At 36.3% G+C, this 27,201-nt stretch overlaps 1 protein-coding gene across 1 annotated transcript; it reads left to right on the forward strand.

Moving 5' to 3' along the window:
• The first annotated feature begins 2,154 nt into the window (after positions 1-2,154).
• LOC129372814 (uncharacterized) lies at positions 2,155-16,730 on the forward strand. The gene is made up of 6 exons (XM_055050334.1): positions 2,155-2,525; positions 6,201-6,424; positions 6,609-6,711; positions 7,220-7,315; positions 7,811-8,325; positions 9,967-16,730. The coding sequence occupies exons 1-6, from the start codon at positions 2,484-2,486 to the stop codon at positions 11,408-11,410; spliced, it is 2,424 nt and encodes an 807-aa protein (XP_054906309.1). The 5' UTR covers positions 2,155-2,483; the 3' UTR covers positions 11,411-16,730.
• The last annotated feature ends 10,471 nt before the right edge of the window (positions 16,731-27,201 follow it).

The raw sequence follows: 27,201 nt of genomic DNA on the forward strand, positions 1-27,201 counted from the left end.
AGACAGGTCTGTGTGTCGCAGCTGAAGCTCTACAGTATGTGTGTGTGTGTGTGTGTGCGTGCGTGTGTGTGTGTGTGTGTGTGGGTGTGTGTGTGTGTGTGTGTGTGTGTGTGTGTGTGTGCGTGTGCGTGTGTGTGTGTGTGCGCGTGCGTGTGTGGGTAAAGCACACATGCTCACTCTCCATTGCTCTTTCTTTCTGCCTCCGCACTTTAGTACAAAAATGGCAGAGCTCAGCTACAGCATCCAGATGCACCCATCATCTTCATCATCATCATCACATTCATCAGCAGTAAGACATGCATCCATTATCACTGTCACCATCTGTCCATCCACGGTGTCACCACTAAGACTCATATTTAGCGTTGGTGCACAAAAAAAGGAGAGCTGCTATAATAAAAGACATTCCAGTGAATTCGCAAGCAACACACACAATCCCTTCCTTTTTCATGCAAGCCTGTTACCATGACAACCAAACAGTTAAAAAGCAGGGTCATTTAGAGTGAACTAGATGAAATGAAACTATGTTCAAGAGGCATACAGATGACTGTGGCAGGAGGTGGTCTGCTGTCATGTCGACATTAAAAGCAAAGGATGCTTTGTAAACTATGTTCTCATCCCAGCTGCTCCAAAGCTACAGATCAAACTCACACATATGTACAGTAGTTTCATCAATCAAGTGTTGGCTTCCTAAATCTACCAAGTGGAGGAGAGGAAGATGAGGTGGCTTATCAGGAAGACCAACCAGAGTAAAATTTATTCTCAGATTTATGCAGTAAGGAAGGTATTGTGCCTTAAAAAGGTTTTTTACACCTATTTTACTTTTTCTTACTATTATTTTTTTTTCACAAACTGTAATGTATTTTAAGAGGATTCTATTTCATTGGCCCACACAAAATATAACCTAATCATAAATTAGTAGGAAAAAGAAAACAATTTTGAGTTTTCTGTCCATGAGCCAATATTCAGAGAACAAATTTTGCCTTTTATTTTGCAGTGATGCTCAAGCTTCTACAGAATGGGTGGAGAGCAACTGTGAACATCAATTCACAGATGATGGTCTTACAACATTCTCCTAGGTGTATTTAGGCTTGGACTTTGACGAGACATTTAAACTCAAACCTACATCAAGATGATGGAGAAACACGCAAAGGCAAATGAGAGAGGGAATGTGCACAATGGCTGATTATATCAACATTGAAGTTGTAATCTGTTAAATAAAAAGAAGTAAGGTATTGCCAAGGGAGAAAGCCAGGCAGCATTGCATGTTAAATACTTTGGACATAATGTGAAAATATGGAATATTTTCTTAATTTGTGTTAATCCACAAAATTCTTCCAAAGATATTAAATTAGTTTCTTTAATCATGAACAGAACACCAGACAGTTTTGGCCCCAAACCTTCAGTGTTCTATCAGAATGCTGAGCATAAAGACATAGAATATTTTTTTCAGCTTCACAATGAGTGCAAGTCTAAATAAACAGAAGAAAAATTCAAGTTTTTGTCTAACAAAGCTAGAATGCAGAACTAAATCTCTGAAAACCCACTTTCCTTTCAAATAAAGGCCACTAGAGCAACAAAAAAAAAAAAAAAAAAAAAAAAAGAGTGTACACACTATTACAACCAGTATAGATAGGTTCATTTTTTAATTTTCTTCGGGCTGTCCTTTGGACTATAATATTATATAAAATGTGTTCTTGTTCTTCTACTCGAGAATTGATACAAACAAAAGTCTGAAAAACATACTTAAGATATGTTTTTTACTTTTAAGTTTGTTTCAAAACTCAAATTAATAAACTTGTCAAAGTAGACAATCTTTCAGGATGTTTAACTTCAGGTTGATTCTGATAGGTAAGAAAGAGCCACAGCGTCTTCACTCCATCTCCCAGCATGCATCTGCTAGGGGGAGATCCTGGCTGAGCACTAGAAGATGGATAGTTTGATAGCGTGTTTCCCCTGCTGCTGAGTGTATCACTGCAGTGGAGGCTGCCTCTTGCATGAAGCACTGCTGAGGAGTTTCAGACAGAGGAAAACCTCCACAAGGAGAACAGTGCATGTGATTGGCTGATGACTCTTTAAAGGACACCAATCAGACAGCATCCTTGCTGTGTGTTTTCCTCTCCATCTCTGAACGCACTGTCAGCCTGCGCATATTTTTTATGACTGCAGCGCTGCCATGCATGCATGTTGTGCCTCTGGTTGTGTGCAGAATGTTGAAATTTCAAGCAGTTTTTGAAGGAGATGTGGCAAGAGATGTTGAAAAAATAGATGGAAAACAAGAGGTACTGTTTGGATGAAAGTGTGGGGAAGTTGAGGATAGAACAGCAGGGGAAAAGGCACTGATATTAGAGAGAGAGAAAGAAAGAAAGAGAGAGATTGTAAGGCGGAGGAAGAGGAGGAGGCAGAAGAGGCGATCTGCTGAAGGGAACCAGCAGAGCCGCTGATTTGACCAAAACCCTCGGCAGCTGCCTTCTGTTGCTGTGGAGATGGGCTGTTGGCTCTCTGGACCATGGATGGGTGACCAAACGGTAAGCCATTAAAAACTGCCTGACTGCTAGAAATCCTGCAGTATATTTTTAATTAGCTCTCATTTGAATTACGTAAAATGGAGTCATTAGTGCTTGTGTTTTTTTGCTTGTGGATGTGTCAGTATGTGTGTATTTAATGAGACTCAAAGTAGGCATTGGGATTTCTGCAGGATTTTGCATTTGAATGTGAGACCATCAAACACAATGTTAAGTTGTGTTTCTTTGAAAAGTTATGTTAGATTTTGTCTCATTTGTGTCACTGACACCTCCCAAAGAATCCCACTCATTCTGCTGCCATCCTCCGTCTTTACATACAGGTGCCATTTTGTGCTCCTTTTGCTCACGCTGTATGCATTTTGTGTGTGCGTGTACGCGAGTGTGTGTCTCTGTAGCTGAATGTAGCGGAGGGTGACTCATGGTTCTGATGCACTGGAGTTAATGCTGTTCATGCGTCTAATTCCATGAGCTGCATGCAGTGATATGTAGCAAGCAGAATAAGGATTATGCTGCTTTTCAGAAGTAACACACCTCACTGCAGACCTACAGACATACTCATATTTGTCAGGTTTGATGAGCACGGTGTGTCTGTCCAGGTGTCCCTAATCCAGCCATCTGTCAGAGAAACAGAATCTTGCTGCCCAGTTGTGCCTTATGATTTTGCCAGTTTGCAACATGTAAACTGGCATTATTGTGTTGTGTTCAAACCATTAAGATAATAGCAAAAAAGGATGATGGAAAAAACGCTGCCATCAAAATGGCAGCTTGCATTCCAAAAAAATGCACACTGGCTTCGATGGATGCTGGGTTCCCACAATCCATGACCGAAGTGGAATAATTCCTCAGTGATTCCCATGATGCCACTGAGCAGCATCTGGACATTAGTTAAGCTGCATTCCCCCACTCTGTTCATGCAGTTGTTCCTGGGATAAATTTGTTATAAAATCCAAGTAAACATAGTTTCAATGGGAACTGCCAAAATTAGTATTTTCTGTGAAGGCATTACAGAAGTCATACAGGTTTGGAAGATAAATTGAGGATTCATCTTCTCCACAGTTTCTCAGAGAGTTATCTGCTTTATTTGGCCTTCATCTTTGAGTCCAGAACAAGCTGATTGCAGAAATGTAGGATATTTTACCTACAACATTCTCACAATGTTATAGATGCATACAGCAGCCACAATTTTAATTGGCTTTGGGAGCAAAATGTACCAAAAGCAAAGCCATATATGGATGTGTTGGTATCCACTTAGGCAGTGCAATCAAAGATATTGTAGCATAGCTTCAGCACATTCTATAATTCAACTGGCTGTACATTTTCTGACCTAAATTGATTCTCTAATTATTGCAGGTCCCTTGTATTTATTTTTTTTTTCCATTTTTTTCAGAACCACTGTTAATACTAAAACCTTCCAGAGTTTGACCCTTCAAAATAGGGGCAATTATCTTTTGCAGCACTGTTTTTGTGTTGAATAGTTTTACTCATGTGATTAGTCATAACTCTCTCAAGTTTACTCAATTGGTTATTCAAAACAATCAACCTGCATGTGAGTAGAAAGCATTACATTCTGACTTCTGTACTTGTCAAATATTCCTATCTGAGCCTCCAAATTAGCATCTAGTTATGTAATTATATTTAAAAATGTTTCTTCAAACAAAGACTGGCACACTGTACATGATATCTTGGCATCAAGATCTGTTATTTTTATTACATAAATCTCTGCTTGCTGAACTGGAAGTTCAAAAAGAGAAAACTTGAGTTAAGATTCAGTCACTGCTGCTATTGTTGAGGAAACATTTATTGGTTTCCATTCACTTAATTTTCAACATCCAGTTTTTTACTCTCCTCTGATATTATTTTTGTCATTCTCATATTCTAATATGAAATTAGAATTGTGGAGTTTAATTTAATTTTTGAGCTCGCCGATGAAAAAAGATGAGATTACTGATTGAAATTTAATCAAATTAGATTCTTTAAGTTCCAGTTCAAGCTTTCAAATATATTTCCATGATTTTCAGACATTTCATTTTTATCCTCAAGTATTGTCCTTTTAATTTTTAGATTACCTTTAAACCAGACAGTTTTTATTCAGTCTAAAATACAAATATGAATCTAAATCAGGGTTGCATAACTTCAACTGATGTTTAAAAAAATCTATATTTGGTCTCAGGGTCATTGCTTAGTGGGTATTTAGTGAAAAGTCACTTCAAGGTAATGGCAGACATATGGTTGATGGGTAACTTAAATAACTCAAATAAAGAGGAAATAGAGCAGAGCAAACGTTGCTCGTTTATCAGACACTGAGAAAAAAAATGCCTTTGCGGTGCTGCTGTGGAAAACTTTAAAGAGAACAGTTATTGATTTATTTAGTGACATAATATCACAGTGGGCATAAAAACGACATGCCAAATACATTTCCTAACTCAATCAACCTCATACATTCAAATACTGATGACTGTTGTTTTGATGGTGTGACTTCTGACTCTGCTAGAGTTAAATGTTGCAGAAATTAAAACTGTGGGTTGTGCCCTATACATCAACCTTGTGAAATTTCCTTCATTTAAGTCAAGATTGTGAGTAAGATTCAAGGCAATAAGTGCTCCCAACTGATTTTATAGGCAAAATCAAATCCGACTCCTCAAGGGTTATGAACCTCATCGACATTTTCCGTGTAGCTAAATCACGGGGGAGTCACTTCTTTCTTCAGTGTTGCCACATTAACACTTTCTACACAATAATTTTGAAAGTTCTTTTGATAGAATAATTTTTTACAACACATCATCCATCCATCCATCCCAGCTCCTACAAGGGAGTCCCAATGTAATCCCAGGCCAGCCAAGAAACATAATCCCTCCAACGTGTCCTGGGTCTTTCCCGGGACGTCCTCCCGGTGGGACATGCCCAGAATCCTGACCAAATGCCTGAGTCACCTGAATCGGCTCCTCTCGACATGAAGTAGTAGCGACTCTACTCTGAGTCCCTCCTGGATGACAAAGTTTCTAACCCTCTCCATAGGATAGGGAGAGCCCAGACACACAACAGAGAAAACCCATTTTGGTCGCTTTATCTGTGACCTTGTTCTTTCGGTCATGATCCAAAGTTCATGATCATAGATGAGGGTAGGAACATAGATCGGCAGGTAAATTGAGAGCTTTGCTTTTTGACTCTGTTCTCTTTCCACCACCACGGGTCAGTACAGCGCCCGCTTCAATGGAGACGCTGCCCCAATCAGTCTGTCGATCTCTCATTCCCTTCTTCCCTCATTTGTGAACAAGATTCTGAAATACTTAAACTCCTCCACTTGGGACAACACACCATCACATTTCTGTAACTACCAAAACTACATAACAATACATCTATGCCAAGTAATCACTCCAAATATGGTAATCATTTCACTGCAGTACATATAAAAGTATGTTTAAAAATGATTCACCTTGTTTTAAAAAAAGTTGATTGGCCAAATGTATTTAAGTTAGGATTATCAAAGCTATCTGACAGAGGAAAATATTTATATTTTATTTTATGATAAATTCATAGAAAATTGAATTTAAAAAGAGTGACAATTGGAGTCTCATTCATGTGTGTCTCTGGTTGAAGCAAAATGATGAAATCATCCTCCAGATAAGGTCATGTACATTTCATCATCATATCCTATCTATGCTTGTTCACTTGAATCAGATGAGTGGGCGGAGTCTAGCACACCTAAGCCAGCGGGATGCTTTGAGGATTATTGCTGCGAGTCAACGCCCCATCACCTTGCAGATCAAGGGCCAGAGGAGGCGGGGCAATGAGGGAGACAGGGGAGCCTGGGAACCTCTGCCGCTCAACCTGCAGCACCTCAACCTACCTCTTCCAATGAGGGGGGCGGGAATTAACACCTCTAGCCCCTCCTACCCAGACAGGTACACACATAAGCCTGTGATAAATTGCTCCAGAAGTTATTGTGATAAACGATAAAATTTATTTAGGATTGTTTGATTATTTTGTGATTCATTTCATAGGCTTTAACCACAGATTTTAAAAAATAGACATAATTGTAAAGCTGTTTCAGAAGCTGCTAAAATGTTCATCTTTTTTTTTTTTCAGGCATTATTATGGCCATCTGTCTCTACCACAAGATCACTGTGATGGAGGACGGTACAGCTATATGTCTAGCTCCCCACGGGACACTGTGGAAATCAACCATCAGGTGAGGTGAACATTTAAAAAAGCTCCAAGAAATAAACATTGATGTGAACATATGTTGCATTTTATCAGCTTGGATAAAATAAAAATAAATCAAAGCAATGTTGGAAATCTTTTACAGCACCTTGCAAAACTATCACAAAGGTGTGTATAACTGGGATTTTATTTGTTAGACCAACACACAGTAACAAATGACTGATGAGTGGAAGAAAGACATGGTCTTAAAACCTATTCACAAAAGGGAAAAATAGCATGGTTCGCATATTTATTCAAGTCATTTCAATCAATACCTCATACACCCAAGCTTTGGTGGACTTCCAGCTACAATTTTACATTGGCTATTAGTTTTTTTACTCACTGTTTTCATAGAAAAAGAGTATACTGTAAGTATTTCTTGAATAGCTTTTTAGAAATAATGTATGAAAGTGTTACATAGCCAAATAGGCCTAGAAAATACTCTTTATGTTTATTCTATTAATTATTTCCAATTCTCCACTGCACAAATTCTTTAGGATCTTGAACTCGCCAGACGTCGACAAAAAAGGAAGAATTGCCTGATGGGATGTTGCAATCCTGACTCAGATGAACCAACAACCTGCCACAGCCAGGTATCTACAATCTTACCTTTGTTAGTAACGTTTTCTACTCACAGTCTCCATTCTATTCCAAAACCAATATCCCTTTTCAACCACCAACTGTAAACTCTGCATTTGACGTTCAATAAAGCTTTAATTGTGATTGTAATTTTAGAATCACAATTGGTTGATTCTAAAATTGTAGAATCAAAACAATTGTGAGCATGTCTAATGACACTTAACATACAACTCCCCAATTTCACATATAACATTAAGATGTGGAAAATACTGTTTAGACCATGAGTTTCCAGGCCCTGTCCTCCAGGTCCATAGAGGTTCTTAGAGTTTGGAGACCTTTTTGTTTTACTAAAACAACAAAACAATCATTATGAGTTTTTAGCATCCTATTGTTTCACACACTCATCCAGTTTGTATTGAGGAAATACATATGCAACATGCAGTTGTTTTTAGCTTCTGATCTGCCTTTTTGTGAACGGTCCTTTAGAATGAGCATCTCTTGTCTTGTAGACTGATGATGAGGACTTCATCTTGGAGAAGCCATTGGGTTACATGCCCCTTCACCATGAGCTGGACAGTGGTCTGGGCTGGACAGATGGCTCCCTCCATCAGGGTGATCTCTCAGGGCTGGAGACAGAGGAGGGAGGTCTGGAAGACTGTCACCCTCATGGGAACTTTGCCACTGCTGGGTGCGGGGGGTTCGGAGGTGGGGGCTCTCCGTCTTCAGAGTCTTTCATCTCCTCGGAGCTCAGCGATTCAGGCTTCTACAGTGTTAGCACCGGGGAGTTCAGACACTTCCAAAGGCTCCTAGAAAAGAGGATGCGTCTGTACAACGCCAGGATGCAACATCAGGGTGAACCATGCGAGAGACGCGAGAGGCGTGACAGCTGCCCCAAGAGCCACAGAGAGCTGCTTGAGTCAATACCAGAGGCCCTGACAATGCAGCCCCCATGTCAGCACCTGCAACATGGGATGGAGGACGGAGGTGGGCCAGTCATGGACGTCCAGCCTCGTGGACTTTTCAGGTAATTTGGAAAAAATATTTCATTGATTGACATTGTTCTAAATTAGAGTCTTATCCATTATGATTTTATTTAGTTTTTTTAATTGTGAATCACCTGGATTTAAAACCCCACACCTGTTTATGTGCTGCAAAAAAGACAATTCTGTCAAAGTTGTTTTATAAATTTGAAATAAAGAAAGAATAGAAAGTTTTGTTTCTTTTTCTGGTCACCAACAAAAAAGTTTTTATATATAAGTCATTACACTTTTCATAAATTACTATAACATCGCCTCTCTTAGCATTTATAATCATGACTTTTCAGTAGTGCTATGTTAGATTTATGCATTTATGTGCTCTGTGTATTCTGTCATATCAAATCTGTGCTCATACATCCATGCAGTTATTTTTTGGACAACCTGCCTGCAGCGCATTGGTGTTTGTTTTAAAAATAGAACTTTCCTTCAGTTACCTGTGTTCAAAATCATGGCTTCATTTTGTCCATCACTAAAACCTTCTTTTGCTATTCATTAGTTAATTGGCTGCCTTGTTTAAGAATAACATTACATTTAAATAAGTATTAGGAAGCTGACCGGAAGGACTTGTGCACATTACAAATGTAATGATTCACAAGCCCCTCTATTTACACCGGCATTGCTTTCCAAATAAATAGAGCAGAATCTATCTTATTAATTGAAAATATGTACCCTGTAAATCAAGAATTATTCTGCTCATTCAAATTTATTTCCATTTGCCTCTAATTTAGTTACAAAGCGATTTTAAGACAAGAAAGTTGCTGTTTTGGCTTAACTTTAAGCCAAAAAGCCATCATGTTCATCATATAAAAACTCAGAAAATGTATGGACAGAACTCAAATAGTATTAGCCAAAATTCTAGCATACTATTTTTAGAAGCTTCAAAACATTTGACTCCAGTCATAGAGTTCAAAGTAATGCTACTAAATACTAAAAAAATACAGGTAAACTTAAGACTTTGAATAAAGTAATACAAGCATTTTCTTTCATGTTATTCTGAAATAACATGATGCAGATATCTTGTTTTTAACTTATTGTCAGACAACAAGCTTTCCCAAGTTGTTTAAAGGTGCAGTATGAAACTTCTTTATTTTGCTAAAATTGTCACTGTGTCGTGACAATATGTTATAAGACACATAATCTGTCTCATAATATACTGTCATACAAATGGTCATACACCTCCTTGAATTTCTATTGCTATCTGAAGAAATTCACCACTCCAGACCAAAAATTACCAATCAAAGCCAGAAGGAGGTTTGATTGACAGCACTAAGACTCGGTCAGATTGGTTATTTCTTGTTAACACTGGGAGAACTCTGAGAAAGCAGAGGAGCTCAGTTGTTTTCACTGATACTGTCACAACATAGTGATAACTTCATCAAAAAGTTACACACTGCATAGACCTTACTGCATGAAAACTTCAGATTTTAAAGAAAATAAATTAATTTCATTTATTAATTTTAAGTTCACAAATACAAATGTCAGTAATTCCAATTGATATTTTTTTTCTTTCTGATTCAGTGTTGATGGTGATAGTTAAAGAAACAGTTATGTTTTTATGATGTGTATTGAAACACGATTTCAGTTGCACATGTAGTTGCATCAGTTAACTAGAATAATTTTATTTCCAGGGTTTCATCGGTCCAGTTCCATAAGGCTGACCGACCTTGTCTGAACCGCCACAGCTCTAGCAGTGGAGCTCTCTTCAACCCCTCTCACGCCGCAGTCCCACGTATAAATGCCCCGGTCCTCTCCACCTGCAGCACACCCTCCAGCCATCGAAGACCACAAATACCCATGCAACAGCAGTACAACCACCAGGGTTCGAGCTCAGTAGGCATGCTGAGGAGGAGCAGAACCTTACACCATCGACCGCCTCCACACGAATACCGCCGCCGGGCCAGCCACCCAGCATCACCTTCCTATTGTGCTGCAACACTGCACTACTGTGGAGGTGTCACGCCACACAACGTCCTTCCACCAGGCCTGCCAGAGGAAGGTGAGCTAGATGCTGGTGTGATGGCTTCCCACCCAACAGGCATGGCCCTATCACCCCAACAACACCCAGCTGCTTTGGGACATGTCAGGGGCACCAACACCAGTGAGCGATGCTATGACCACTCGGGTGGTCAGATCACACAAAATGACTGGTGGCACACTCAAGATAGAAGCTTAATGCCTGAGCCAGCGATGGCAGAAAGAGAGAGGGAGATGGAGAGAGAGCTGGAACAAAAGAGACAACTACAAAAGGAAAAGGAGATTGAAAGGGAAAGAGAAATTGAAAGAGAGAGGGAGAGGGAAAGAGAAACAAAGCTCCAGGAGGAAAAGGAGAGAGAAAGACAACTGGAGCTGGAAAGGAGCAGAGCTAGAGAACAGCAGCACCTCCAAAGTCATGTCCTCCCACTCCAGGCTGGAGACGTCAACGACACCTGGCCAAAGCCGGCCAGTCGTCAGTCCTATGGAGGTGGAGGAGGTAGAGGCCTCTACAGCACTTTAGAAGGCCACACAGGAGTTGGAACTGCTGCTGAATGTGAGAATAGACAAATAAATGCAAACCCAAGTCAAAATACTGGTTCTGGTCTGCAGGCAAAACCAAACCCAAGCTCCAGACCTAACACAACCTCACGAGTCACAAGGAGCCAGTTGCTCAGAGATCGAGCTCATCAGCTGGCAGATGAACGGAGTGGAATGAGCACCGATGAAGAGACCAACACTGACATGCTGCTGGGTCGCTACTGGAGTCGAACAGAGAGGAGAGAACACTTCCTGTTGGCTCGGGAGCAAAAACAGCAACAGCTGCTGGCCAGAGGCGGGCCTTTACGAGAAGCTGTTAGCCGGGGAGCAGCATCTATAGGAGATGGAGGCTTAATAGAAAGCAGGGGAGTTGGACCTTTTGCTGAAGGGCGATGCAAAACTGTCCTGGAGCTGAGTCAACGGAAGCTGAGTCGTTTGAGGAACAGAAAGCTATTGGATGACTGGACAACTGTAGAGGAGCTGCTGACTCATGGGACCAGGTTGGACAACCAGGAGGAGATGTTGTGTCCAAGCTCCCTGTTGACAGTCACCACTGTCTAACTGCACAGACACAATCTCTAGTTTAACCTCTGAGTGTATGTGATGTTAAACTAATAATATAATATTATGTGAATTTGCCTGTTCCGTCTTTCTCAGTTAGACAAGAACATGGATGTCAGCTGAAGTAGGCAGCTCATAGAGAAAGAGAGTTTGGGATTGGTGGAAGGGCCATTTAGACTTGGAGTGAAAACAAACAATGTGAAAGAAAATCACCAATGTCTCTCCAGTCCATTCCAAGCATGTGTCTTTCAACCAATGGAACTGAAAATATAAAGCTGTCCTGGGTTTCTTGCGTCACTTCAATTAGACATGTTTGGAATCATCAGTGGGTTTATAATACAGTTTTAAAAACAGGAAAAAACAAAAGTCTGACCACCACCCTCAATTCAGTTTTTTTCCCACTGTTCTTCAATATTCCTCAATAACCCCATAAAAGTATGGCTGCAGTGGCTGTTTTGATAATTGTGACATGGTTCACAGGCACTGGGCACTGAGATGTGTGGGGTCAGGAGCACCTAACAACAAAAAAGCATGTCAGTTCTAATCAAACCAGATTTATATTGATTTTTGCATGTACAGTCAATGGGCAGTGCAGAAGCTGATAATAATGTTGGTTGGTGTCTGAACCCTGGCTTTCAATTGAGAGCAAAATTAAAAGACTATTTATGTAACGTTTACAATATTAAAAAACCTGGACTATGTTACTCTACCCTGATGCAAACACTTTGATACACAGTTTGTTGAATGTTTGCTTTACAAAATTAGTAGGATTGTTAGATTTCTATAACCTATACTACTCTATGTGAGGTGTAGCTCGACAGGCTTCCCCCGGGCTCAATTAATACAAGAACCATCACTGCTTGACTGTTTTCACAGATTGCCAAATATTATTTTCCAGTGACATTTTTAGAGGATTATGAGCTGCTAGTAAAATCTTAGGGGACTTTATTCATTAACTCCAGTATTTGCAGTGCAAAGATAAAACTGACATCCATTCTCTAATCTCTCTGTGGAAGACGGGAAGCAAGATACTTCACACAATTGTTGTATTGTTCTGTTAGCAAATATGTCTGAAAGGGAAAACTTTACTCTCATTGCTTTGCATCACCTCAATTGATAGCTTTACGTGTGGGTGTGCGACCACTGTACAGCACTCCGGACAAAATGTGTGAATCAGTGCGTGATGCTTGAAATGACAAACAAATGAGCAAGGTCATATGAGCTGGTGTGTGTTTGCACCATGTGATTCATGCTACATCCAATGCTAAGTATATTTTACTGAATTTTTCAAACATTTACAAATATTTGGGTTTGAACCTCTAAAAGGCCATGGGATATTTGGAAAGCAATACTATTCTAGGTGTATTTTCTTGTCTGTGCACTTAAAACAAATTACAAATTCCTTTTATATCAATGGCAAAGATACAAATGAACTGTAGCAAAGCAGAAAATGACAACTTGGAGATTTCATACAAAACCTTGAAAAATGTATCTTTTTTGAGATAGTAAGTTTATTTAAAAATAATCAGTATGATTTTGTGCAACAAAAATGAAAGAGTGTGGATTCTTGTTAAGCAACAGTTTTTCATGTAGAAGGTTTGATGCTCAACTTTAATCTGTTAAGTCATATGCTGCAATGCTTGGCCAGGACTTTATGCTGCACTCATGTTACTTAATTTCAATCTAATGTACATGCATATGACAGCAAATATTCCCCACTTTAAGAAACCTAATTAAGTGATTTGGAGTCAAAGCCCTCATTAGTAAAAATAGTGTTATACCGATCACTGTTTTTATTTATCTCTAATTAGAGTCTACTGTCAGGACTTATATAAATGTTCCGATAATTACCAGGACTACACTGTAGCGTTAATTGTTAATATTATAATTATCATGTCGCTTGCCGCTCCTGCTATTTTCAGCAACCAGCGTCTTTTACCAGCAATTTAAAACTAAATACATTGCTGCAACTGGACTGGTAGAATTAGAAAAATAATTATATACCACTAATATTTTCTTGAATATTTCTACTTGAATAGAAAATTGTTAATTCAAAGACATGATTGCAGCATAGAATAGTTAGTTTACTTTTCTGCCAGGAATTTTGAAATCAGCAGGATGTTTACAGATCTACGCATAAAACTGTTTATGCATGTTTACTCAAATCCTGAGGAGAAGGGGTTTTTGAGAAAGGATGGTAGAACTTTGTTAGACCTTACATATTGGAGGATGTTCTGATGTCCACAGTGTCTGCCTTGCAGATAGAGCTCCGGAGACATTCCACTTCAAGCTGGTGACACATCCGCAGTTCAGGAACAAGTGCAATAATACCTCAAGTTAGTTTTATCAAGGTAACAATGGTGTAGGCTTTTCAGCGAATGCAGAAATTTGTTTTAAATCAAAACGGATGCACAAAGTGATAAGACACCACAAGTGCACAGTAATTTTGGAGTTCGCAGTGGCAACAGCTAAGATCATACAGATATTTACAGTGTTTTCCATGGGAGGGATCTAAGAAGAAAAAAACTTTTTGCACATCATTTTTATATAAAAAGTTTTCCCTACCTTTCTGTACCAGGGACTTAGGCCAGTGGAACAACTGTAGATAGAATGACAGTGTTTGTTGATGTTTTCTTTATAAACTATCAGTGATTTATGAAGGAAAAACGTAGTTTATTGTGGTTGTGTTGGACATATTTCAATATTTTTCTTGTGATGGTTTCAAAACAAACGTGGACGGTTTTAATGATCTTTAAACCTTTTAATGCTAGTTAAGTCATTTAAAAGCTAGTGATATTTTCATCTACTTTTCTTATGATGAGAACATATAAATATTATTGTCTCTTTAAATGGATTTTTGAAATTGAATTTACTGTTGTTTTGTGTCATTATGACATGTACATATTGATTTTGTCACACAGTGCGGCTGAGGGTAGAGTTTGAGGATATGATGGTGCCATCTGATGCCTCCAGTGGTTTATCATGTGATTCTGTAGACTTATAGCTTTGTTGTGGAGGCTGTATATACAGCACAGAGATAAAAATTGTATTATCAGAATATTTAAAACATCATATGTCCTTGTTCATAGATGGTATTTTTGTTTTTCTAAAACTTAAGAGTGCTCTCCATAGGTTGTCCAATATAAAGAGAAATACTAGTTTTCAGGTATGATTTTGAAAGATTTTGTGCATCTGACTGTTTTAAACGAGGTTGATGATGTTTTTATTTTTAATTTATTATCTCCATCTTTGGATATTACCTATTTTATGATAGTAATGGAAATGAGAACATGGGCAAAAATAATGCTTTTTTTAGCCCTATTTTTGTTCGAAATTTTGGAAGACGTCTAAATTTATGACATGATTGCATGATCTAACAGAAGCCATGTCCCAGGGAATATAGATATATAACACGCTATCTTCTTTTTTTGGAAAATTGATCAATTTCAAACAATTTAACTTATATTTGACATTGCTATTGCTGCCAACTTCAGCTACAAAACGCTAGATTGCATCACTTCATTGTCTTTGCTTTTGTGAAACTGTTATATTTGCTACTTTTTTCTATTTGTTGCATAACCATTACAAAGAAAACTTCACAACCTCTTTTGTGCAGAAGCCACAACACAAATCTCTTTCTGAAAAGATCAGTCACTTAAACATAATGGTAAAAGAAAGAAGATACACATTTTTTGTGAGGGTAAATCTTTTTGTTATAGTTAGGTTAATAATTGTTCATACCCCTGGCAGATTTTGTAATGTTCGAATTTGACCAAAATTTCACATATTGTTATAGATTTTTGAGGTATAGTTTTTTTTATACACATTTCTTGCTAAAATGAAAACAAAACTAGATATTTTCCCCAGAAATGTTACTCTTCCCATCTTATTTTCTTTTTGTAAATGTCAGTGCTATTTCCAATTAGAAAAAAAAAAAAATTCTTGTTAAAGTAAAAATTTATTATAAATCTAAATCTGCCATGGCGAGGAAACATTAAATATCCATCAACAATGATGATGTATAGTCATATTAAATTAAATAATTATTTCTGTTACTTATTATGATGATGTCACAGCATTTAAGATTAGAATATTACATCAGACCACTAAAAAAGATCTTTAATACAGATGAGTCTCATTGGCACACATATATTAATTCATTGAAAATGACTGTATATTTTATTCCACAAATGTTCTGCCAATTCATCCTTTCATTCATTCATATGTCATCTGTTCCTAAAATTGAGTGACAAGTAGAATCCATTGATTCTTTTTTCTGCTTTTATTTTAAATAACCTAAGCTCCATGTTCACTCACACTCACTTGGTAAAAATGTGTACATCTTAACTAAATTGTTAGAAACGTGGTGACTGCCATGTTCGGAGAAGCAATGATTTTCTTAAAACCATTTACTAGCTTGTAAAAATCCCCATACATCTGCCATTTTGAAGAATGGCTTAAGACAGAATCTGTGTTCCACTTCATATTTATATTCCAGAAAAATAGGAAGTCAAAGGTAATTTTTAAGGATGTCAACAATTTTGGTGCTGTTTTCTTAAAAAAATTCTAACATTTCTCAGCATGGGTTTTTTTTTACCTTTAGGTAAAATTAAAGGTTAAATTAAAGCTTTTAACTTTTCAAAATGTTTTAATGTGAGATTGTGCCGCTTCACTAATATTTATTTAAGTTTTTCCCACATCTTTACACAGTGTGTGTGAAGGGAACTGTTTGCTAAATACCTGAAAGAGTCACCAGACAAGCAAATTGTGAGTGAACAGTGTCATTTTACTGTCGTTTCTGGATTGAGTTCATTCCATCTAACATCGCCCTTCTTCCAGCCTTTGTGTAAGGTATCTATTTTTGGGTTGCATTAACATTTGATTTTTATCCATTTATGTTAAGGAAAACAAAAACCCAGGTGGTTAATTGAACAGTGAGTAAAGAGTCTTACATCCACTGTGTTTATTCCCGTGTTCTTTTCTCTCTCAGTTGTGATTCAAGCAGTCTGAATAATGGATGACGAAGAGAGAAATTTTCCTAGCCACCCACCCCCCTTCACCCTCTTTGCTTACGTTACACAAGGACACGGATGGCTGAAAATAGCGCTGCTGTCCTCATGTGATGTGAAATTAAAAGCACACTGGAGCGGAGACACTTGCTGCTGGGGAATGAAAAACACTTCTTCTACTCCATCAGACAATTCCTCCATCCAGCCTGCAAACCAACTCCATCTGTCTGTGCAAGAGTACTTTTCACTACGGCAAGCTTTTTGAAATATGATTATGTACATGTGATTGTAATAAAGAGATTTTAATTAGGTATGACACTGTTTTGGGTTTTTCATATTAGAAGCTATTACTAATTTTAAAGTGCTGATTGAGAATCTTGGAGGCAAAAATTAGGTAGGCCTTCCATACTCAAAAACACTTCACCCTAGCCATCTACATACCAGTGGAAGTATTCCAAAAGCTGATCATTAACAATTTTCAATACATAATATTTAAATGAAATGTAAATAGAAACTGGTTTTAAAAAGAAACTAGCATTAATTGGTGACCTTTAGTCACATCTATCTGCACTTAAAGTTAAGTATCATATATTTTAAAATCTTTTTCTCCATTTCTAAATCAGTTGAAGCACTGACAAGTATTGAGACAAGATGTATTATTTTTGAACACTTTGAGATCATGAATACATTCATGTTTTGATATCTCTCCTCCACAATCCAGAGCAGCATCAATTAGGCATTGGGCCAGGAAACAGCGTCCTCTGGTGGACATCGCATATATCAACAGACTGGAATTCCCTTTTGACAAAAATCATAGTCGGTTAGAGATTGTAGATCTAGATTATTTAGCATTTAATGGGAATATGTAAAATTTAACATTATTTTGACATTTTCTGACAGAAAAAAATTGTTATTCATACAATTTTTACTCTTTAATGTTAAATTAATTTAAGAAAATTAATGAGTCATCACATCTTATGTACTGTTTGTTCATCCTATGTGAAAGTGTTTGTTTCTTTTACCTTAAAGGTGAACTGTTCAGTGAAATGTTAGCTGTTTTGTAAATATAGTGACATTTTTTGATGTTGCACGTGTCTTGAACAGGAAAGTTGTGGAAAACTTTTTATTCAACGAAACATTTAGAAACACTGTGGAGGAAAGTCAAAGTTCAATTGACCTCCCTCCAGATAGTTTGTGATGTCACAGACATGACCAGCATGTGCCAAAAGAGCTCCACTGAAAGTCCTTTTGTAGTTCACTGGCCAAGTCTTAGAAGGTTTGAGTGTGGGAAACTGAGAGAGACTTTCTACTCACACCAAGAACATTTCAGTATATACAACATCTAGATCAAAAATAGGAATAATCTAAGCAGAAGTTGCAATAAAGATGAATAACTGATTTAAACAATAAGTCCACGAAGTCCACAGATCAAGTCGAAACTGATCTGTAGGGCACATTTTCAAACAAATGAAGTTGAATAAAGTGTTTTAAAGTTTCGGATTAGATTGACCAAACAATATAAACAAAAACAAAAAGTAATATAAATTGATTAATTGGTACAAAATAGTTTTATGTTCCAACAAAACTAAGACATAAGCTTTTCAGTGTTTGATTTTGCATGTGTGCTGGAATAATGAATGTGTGAAATAGTGAGACACCACAAAGTCAACTGACTCTTTATAACATTCCCACATTAACAAAAAACTCCCCCCAGTCGTCCACCTGTTCCCCTGAGATCAAATCATTGTCCCCTGTTGACATGAGTAGTGACCATGTGGCAGGGCAGACTTCTTATTATCTCTAGTTCTGAGCTCTGATTGGTCCAGACTGTGGGAAACTTCTTCCAGACCAAGACCCACACATCTAGATGGAGGAACTATAAATAGGAGATTGAAGAAGATTCAGATTCAGACCTCCACAGCACAGATATCCAACCATGATACCTTCAGAGTGCAGCAATGGCTCTCAGCTCTCAGCTATCAGGCACATCTGGTTCTGAACCACAAGGTAAATATGGATCCATAGAGAGTGTGTTCATATTTAAGTTTGTGTTGATAGCAATTATACATACATGTACATGCTTACCAATCAGTATTCTTGATTCTGCAGCACAGAAAGCCTGGAGCAGCTGGCTCCAAAGTTTCTCTAACAGTAGCCAGATTCTAAGCTGGAGAAAACAGACATCCTGGAGATGCAGATACACTTCCTGTTCAAAGATAAAGTGAAGCCACAGCCTCCCAAAAGACTACTGAACCATTTCTCCAAGTTGCTTCCTCTGAAGAAAACCTGACAGACTGACTTCTCTGTTCTGAGCGCCACAGGCCAAACCAGCTTCTATTAAGACAAGAGTTCAGTCAACAGCGCCCTCTGGAGGCCATTGTAGAAATATACAGATTTGAATAAAAACTACTCAAACTAAGACCATATAGGTCCGATATTATTCAGCTGAATTTCTTTGATTTTTGTTGGAATATTGTTCAATTTGATTCTGTTTGAATCATCAGTTTTTCAAAACATGATATTTCCTTTGGAAATGAGAATGATTTCTTTCATGTTGAGAAAGAATGAAGCAAGAAGCTTGAAACCATGTTGGTCAAATATTAAGGACATTGGAATTATTAAAATTCAAAGCCTGATTTTTTTTTCTGTGTAAACAGAAAGTTACTAAGATGCATTGAAATGAAGTGAGCGTATTTTGATCTGTCAGATTGAAAAGTATCCTCATTCAGTTTGACTTGAAAAGAAATGTAACTTATGTTTTAAATGAACTTTAGGTTTTTCTTTCTTATGGAAAGATTGGGTCACTGGGTATTGATCTTTTATCAGATATAAATTTGTACTTTCGATCATGTTGGTCAAAGATAAATGAAACTGAAATGTTTAAAATTTAAAGATTAATACCTCTGTTGTTCAGAATGTTGTTTAACTGAGCAGAAACTGAATATTTTCAGAAAGCTTTGATCTGTCAGATCTGAAAGTGTTATTCTTTTGTCTTAAAAGATACCAAATTTTATCTTAGAGTGTACTGAGTTCACTCAAGATATATCTTATTCTTGCATTGTAAATTCATTTCCTATGGAAACACTGAACCATAGTGAAAATCAGAGTTTTCAGAAAATATGATTTTCCTCCTTTTGCCTAAAAGGATATCTAGGAAGTGTGATTCTGTCTTAATTGCTTATAAACTTGCATTTTGCTAAAATATATATATATATATATATATATATATATATATATATATATATATATATATTGAATTCTCATGTTTTGAACCCATAGTACATCACTTTGTGATTCACCTATTATGATCTTTCCTGAGATCCGATTTATGTCTGACTTTAATAAAAAGAAATGTATTACTTAGATGAATGTTACATTACAAAATGTTCTTGTCTTTCGTAAAGACAATTGTCACTTCCAATGTCTTGGAGATTTCCTCAAGTTGTTGTTCTGATTTATCATCAAAGTGTTGTTACCTCAGTGGAAGGTGTCATACTTTTCTTTCAGTTTCTCTTAACTCCTAAACAAAATAAAATCAGAAACATTTGCACTTAAATGTTTTTGCTTCCTTCATTGTGCATTATAGTGCAGGGATGAAGGGCACTGACCACATCATTGTAAAGGTTGAGTGAATGAAACAGAGAGAAACTTCTTTATGAAAACAACTACGCACCACAAAGTAGCTGGAACATCAAAGAACAACTTTGCCAAATTCAAAAAGAAACTTTGAAAATGACCTAAATAACATTAAAAAAATAATAATCATTTGGATTTTGATTAGAGTAAAAAGACACACGGCATGGCAAAACATAAATAAGTATAAAATAATTACATCTATTGTTTCACAAATTCACAATCTTTGCTGATGGCTGAAATTTAATGTGTTGCCAACAGAATAATGTCAGCTTTGACATCCTCTAAGCCACACTAATCAGATATTGCAATACAACACATTACTATGCATTTTGATCATAATCATGAGAGACATAATTAGATTTGTTGACTCAAGATATGTTTTTAGATAATTATGTAATTTTGTTAAATACAATCAGAAACAAAATGCTGATTTTGATAAAGTCTTGCAAGTTTAAGTTTCATTTTGTCCCAAATATAATTTTGTAATTGAAGTGTGAGAAGGTGTTGCAATAAATGTTTAATTATACATAATTCTGACTACATTTATTAATTAAAAATAAAAGAATTGAACTCATTTCTGTTTTTATATTTTCTTCCTTTAATGCTTACCCTTATAACAGTAATGACCCTTGAAGAGATAAATGCTTTCCAAATTGTCATGTGGTGTTAGACTGCTTGTTTAAATCTGTTTATTGCTCATTTAATTTTGAATACTGGTGATAGTTCATGTGTACTTAAAAATAGATTGAAATGCCTGAACGAATGTCAACAGAGTAATGAAAGAGTCTTTGTCATCTTACACGTCACAGAACAGCGAAACAGGCCCTTTCAGCACACAAACCTTCAGTGACTCATCATCTGAATATGCTTTGAGATGACTTGCTATTTTTAAATGCCACACTTTAAAGTGTGACTGATATTCTGACTGGTTTTGTACAAAATGTAACAAAAGAACAAAACCAAAATAAACTCTATCAAAACCACATGGCACAATAATAAACACAGTTCTTTGTAATAAAAATTACTGATACAAATACATTATGTCTGTATAATTATTATTGTCTATGTGCTCCTCACTTTAAATTATTCTCAGCTAATGAATCAATTCTATAAATTCAGTAAATTAAGTAGATATGTTAGTAGATTTGGAATAGTATATGTTTGACTCAAACTGTGCAATTTTGATCTATTAATCCAAGTTCACCAGCTAAGTTTACCTCCTAGTTTTCAGTGCTAGTGTGAATTATTTGATCTGCTGCTGCTGTGTGTTCTTACTGACAGGTTTGAGGGGAAATCAACAGGTTGCTGGCCACATATGTGCCTGTTACATGTTGAGTATTGTGTTATTTTTTGTGGAAAGTAAACATAGGACAGGCACTACTACAGATGACATTACCAAGTGTTGTTCTCTGCTTAATTATTATAAAATACCAAAACCCAACCTACAATTTCACAGATGTGTTAACTCCTTTTTCTCACATTGAACCTTGAGACGATTAGATTTTTTGGCATAAAAATAATAAAATGACCATAATGCTCTTTTAATTTGAAATTTGAGCTCTCTTGAATTGGCATACACCAAAGTTTCAACAATACAAACAGTGGGAAAACTTCCAAGAGAAAAGTCAAAGTTCAAGTTGATTTGCATTCTTAACAAATTGCAGCTGACACTTATAAAAGGTTTCTGGCACGCTTTATAAAACGGCATCTGTTCTGATTTCTTCTTAAAGTATAAATACAAGCTTTCAGATATATAAGAAATGCTTCTGAGAAAAAATTGTGAAAAAAGAGGGCAATTTGTCTTTGTAAACAGTCTATTTTATATTGTTTTAATATGTTCTTGTAAAACATGTTTGTGACGCAGCCAATCCTGCTTTTTTCCTCCAGATGGTTTGTGACGTCAGGCTTTCTCCCTGTTTGAGCCAAAGACCAGCGTCTGTCACAAAAGTCCTTTTGTGGTGCACCAAGCACATCAATGAAAGACTTGAGTGTGGGAAACTGGAGAAACTTTCTCCTCACACCAACTTTACAAAACAGGGATCACACCTGCTACCTCTGGACTCCATCGCAGTGTGGACTTTGGAGTGGTTTCCATCAGTCTGATACTTCAAATTTGATGAAAAATTACTTTTTAATTTTTTCATATTTCCAATCTATAGGTATCACTCGTTTCATAATTTGTTGTCATTACTAACTTCAGAATCTATCTTCTAGATTCCTTTACATCATTTAATGATATCAATACATCTTCTTTTCCCCCATGGCTACATACTTATCCATTTACCATTTAAATATAAATATATAGATAGATACTATTTAAATATAGATAATTTGAATATAGATATGATATAGATATATTCAAATATATATTTTATATATATTAATATATATATAAAATGGTTTGGCATTTTGGTGACGTTTGTATTTGGACAACAACATAAATCCAGATCCCTTCACTGTGTGAAGTGGAGGAATTCAAAAACTTAACACAAAAGTCATGCCCAAATATCTTTTAAACAAAAGAAGACTTGCATCAATCCTTTAGTGAAAGGATGTGTGGGAAACCAAAAATATTTGAGTCTCAGAGGCCCAGAAGAACAATCGATTCTGACCTCTGTCCTGCTGGGACACTGGCTATAGTATGGAGGAATGAGACTAAATCCTATGTGATGATAAAGTTGATGCTCAGTAGTAGAATCATGAAAACAATGATGTTTCAAAAAAGTACGCCACTATTTCTGGATTTTGCAAACAATATATATCAATCAATCAGTCAAATTTTATTTGTATAGAACATTTCAGCAGCAAGGCATTTCAAAGTGCTCTACATCATAACAAACACAAAAACACAAAGACATCATTGTGCAAAATCTTGCAAGTTGTTTAACAAATTCATGCCACTAAAAAAGAAGTTATTAAAAAACCAAGAGAATGAAACTAGAGGATTTTTTTAATCAAAGACTTTGCTAAGTGGTGTCAATTAAGTCTAGATGATAAAATTCTCACTCCTGATGTTTGAGTGTATTTTAAAATTTTATGTATTATTTGCCACTACCAGTTCTGTTGTTTCCCTCCAGTTGGCTGATGACGTACGATTCAGTCTCTGATGGCGCATGGTCAGCATACATCACAAAAGATGGCTCTCAAAGGCTTTTGTGGTGCATTGACCACATTGGTCAATGAAAAAGAGTGAAAAACTTAGACATTCAGCTCATTTCATCTACAAGTCACAAAACAGAGGACACACCTGCTACATCTGCACCAAACATCGCTGTGAAGTTTTAGGAATAAATACATGCAAATTTGACACCAAGGATAATGATATGAATGAAAATGGCATTTAAAATTACATAGAAAATCAATATCAAAGAAACTAATAAAAAGAAAGTTTAAACAATAAAAAATGGTTATTATATAAATAAATCAACTAACTCATTCTAAGAAGTAAAACAAATTCAGTGTCTGTGGCTTTGTGACTCAGATTATCCTTGAAAATAAAAAAAAGATTTTCAAACTAAAGTTATGACAGCTAATAAATTCTTAAAATATTATAAAACTATTTAAGAGATTGAAACTTTGAAGCTGTTACTTTACCATAACTGATACTATTGTAAGAATATGTATATTTATGAATAAAGGCTGCAAATTATCATATATTTAACTTCTTGATTTCATTTGTTGGAGTATAAATAAAACTATCAACTTTAAGGCATTTCCGGTTTTCAAAAGAGGCAAAAAAGTGTTAATAATTGATGCATGATGAGGCACACTTCTATTGTTCCTGTAGTCAAAGTAAGGAGTGTGGGAAACCAGAGGAAACGTACTCTCAAAGTCGCTCAGGGACAATAGAATCAGACCTTTGACCTGAGGAGAGGCAGCGTAAAAGAAACATTCTGACACGCTTTTAATCACTGCTTAAACTTGTATTTTTTCCACAAATAATTCTGCAATCTCACAGCAAGAATCAAAACTTTGCAAATATGTTTTCAATGGTAATCACACAAATTTTAAAGTTGCATGTTTGGAGTTATGTTAGTTATCATTATTAGCTATTAAAGAATTCAAGTAATTTGAAACCAAAGATGAAACTAAATAGAAAACTGACGGATAGTTGCCTCATAAGATATCAGTCAAAGTAGAATAAGCTGCTACGTATTCTAAAATTTGTACACTGTTTATTTTACTGTTTATTAGTGAAAGCAATTTTTTATTGCATGCCAGCACATAAAATGTTGATGTCTTTCAATATTGAAATTCTATAAAAATATTAAACTTAAAAATAATTTCAATTTAGATGTATCTAGATGATTAGAGTGTGAGAATGGTTTTGAGACAAAGACTTAATATGATTAGTATGATCAACCCAACCAGGAGGAGAATACCTCCCAGAGGGATTTGGCTCGTGTGTAAGTAGCAGCTGCCTAATTGTCCAACTCTTGTACATCCATCTCAAATGTTCATATAGAAAACTCAAAGGTTGTTTGATGGGTCCGAAAGTCCCACTATGATATTAAATAAAACAGGTGTTTCCTTTTTTTGTCTTCAATATCTCTGTATATCAAATATTTGACAAAAGACACACTAAAGTGTTGTAGTTCTGTGATTACAGTTTAAAAATCCAACTCTAATAGAATTGAAGTCTTAAAGGCTTATGCTAAATGTGAAATCAAATAAAATAAGGTACCAAAATAATCAATGGAAGCACAGCAACTATTATCTGACTGATTTCTCAGAATTTAGCACGTCTTTGATCAGGGAAAAAATCAGATCCCCATAAAGGAAGACTGCTTTCCCACATTCATTCAGAGTTTAGGGCCCCCCACACAAGCTTCTCCACCTGTTCCCCTGAGACTTACAAGCTGAATACCAATATGAGCAGTGAGCATGTGGCAAGGCAGACTTCTATTCTCTCCTCTCCTGAGCTCTGATTGGTTCCGACTGTGGGAAACCGCTTCCAAACCAAGACCCACACATTCATATGGAGATTTACGACTATAAATAAGAGAAATGAAACCAGCAGAGATCAGATTCTCTCTACAGAGACCTCTACAGCACAGAGATCCAACCACAGCTTCTACACTTACTGCAGCCATGACCAACTCTCAGGAGCATCTGACTCTGAACCACAGGGTAAGCATGAGATTCATGCAAAACCAACTCTTATTTGCCTAGATTTGTGACTTTACCTGTTCATGACAAAATAAGTTTACTAATGACTTTGATTTTTCTTCTGTAGCTCAGAAAACCTCTGGTGGAGAATTTACATGGAGAGCAAATCAACAGCAGCATCAGGAGACTCAAGTTTGAGTTCATTTGAGCTGCCACACAGCTGACATCCTCGAGAGACAGAGAGGCAGCAGTATCCTGCTGTGGATCAGACAGATGTTGATCAGAACTTCTTCAGATGTGTCCAAAAGGTGGGCCACTTCCTAGCAAAAGATGAGCTGAAGAAACAGTCACAGAGAAAACTGCTGAACTACTTCAACAAAGAGGAAACTTCCTCTGAGAGGAATGTGGTGGAGCCTGACCTCTCTCCACCAAGTCCGGATCAGCATCAGCCAAAACAGAAGACCGGTGTACAGCGCCATCTGGAGACAGTGATAGAGACCTGACGTCTGAAGTGGCATGGAGAGACTTACTTTACCATATTGGTAAATTATTACTGACTGAACTATACATAGTTCTATGGACTGCTACTTCTGAAAGAAGACAATGATTGAATTTGTTGGTGCATTTTTCTGCACAGAATAGTTTTCCTGTGGAAATGGCACAAATATGTTTTCTTTAACAAAGAAATGTGTTACAAGAACAAAATCTGATTGCATCTGCAATTGTGATTCCTTTGTAATTTTAAGATCACATTAATGGTTGCTCATTCCTGATCATATTGATCAAAAGTAAAATGTCATTACTCCTTTTGTAAAGCTAAACAGAATTCTTACTGAACTTCATCTGATCAAGTTAACACAAAGATCTGTTTGGGATCTGCTGATGATGTATTTTTATTTGTTTTACAATATTTGTAAAAAATTTTGAAGAAACTCATTCTTCACTTTATATAATGTGTATTACAGAGCAGATCTACAGACTGTAGTTACAGTCAAATAGAGAAGGCCATATTGGTTAAAATTAACTGAACTAAACTTGTTTAATCTGTTTGATTTGATTCATCAAATATAAGAATATTCTTTTGAATTAGACATTGTTTTTATTTCCTGAGGAAATCAGAATTTGAAGGAAAACAATCATACCATTGAACAATAATAGACCATGTTGGTTTAGATTATTTTTCTGTTTGCAAAGGAAGTATTTTCAAATACCATTAAAATTGATCTAGCTGATCTAAATGTTATTTTATACCTTTTATCTAAAAGGAAATCCCTTCAGTCTGTGGCTGAAAAGACCCTGACATTTTATTTTTTGTTAAAATGTCCTGGATTTACATTTCATAAAAATGCTATGCATAACCTTGACCTGTGAACCTAACATCTAATCTGTTGTAAGATCAATTTCTGCAAAGTGATTTTGCACGTCTTAAAATATTTTCTATGAAAAAATTAAGAAAGATTTTTGTCATGATGATTTTGTCTTTTGTAAAGACTGTTTTTCCTCCACATTTTGAGTGTAATGTCTTGGAGATTTCTCAAGTATTGTTATAATGTATCATCACATTGTCATGATTTTGACTGAATTTGTTTTGATTAAAAAATGAAATACAAGAAGAAAAAATTATTACGTTTTGTTTGATTTGTAGCAGCTCATAGTGTGAAAGACTTAAAGCACAATTTTCTTGTAGTGATTAGTGCTTAGTGATCAATCTGTACAGATGCAGATGTCCTACTTTGTCAGACCCACATGGCTTAAAGTTCTATCAACAAAATGTTTGAAAGATTTAACACAAAATCAGGGTGTATTATGACCTGAACCCTGGATAATGTTAAACTTAGGAGCTAAAGCATTAGTAATATATGTTTGAAGAAAGAGTAAATAATAAACCCTCTCAGAACCCATAGAATTACTAACATTTTGTTCCTTGGTCCTTGCTCACAATATCTCAGAAAGTTAAAATAATTTATTACAAATTTCCCAAATTCCCAGGAGTAATATGCATGAACAGTTATACAACACAATTTTAATTTTTATATG

This window comes from Poeciliopsis prolifica, unplaced genomic scaffold (assembly GCF_027474105.1).
Source record: "Poeciliopsis prolifica strain line A6 unplaced genomic scaffold, Auburn_PproV2 SCAFFOLD030, whole genome shotgun sequence".
Taxonomy (NCBI): Eukaryota; Metazoa; Chordata; class Actinopteri; order Cyprinodontiformes; family Poeciliidae; genus Poeciliopsis; species Poeciliopsis prolifica.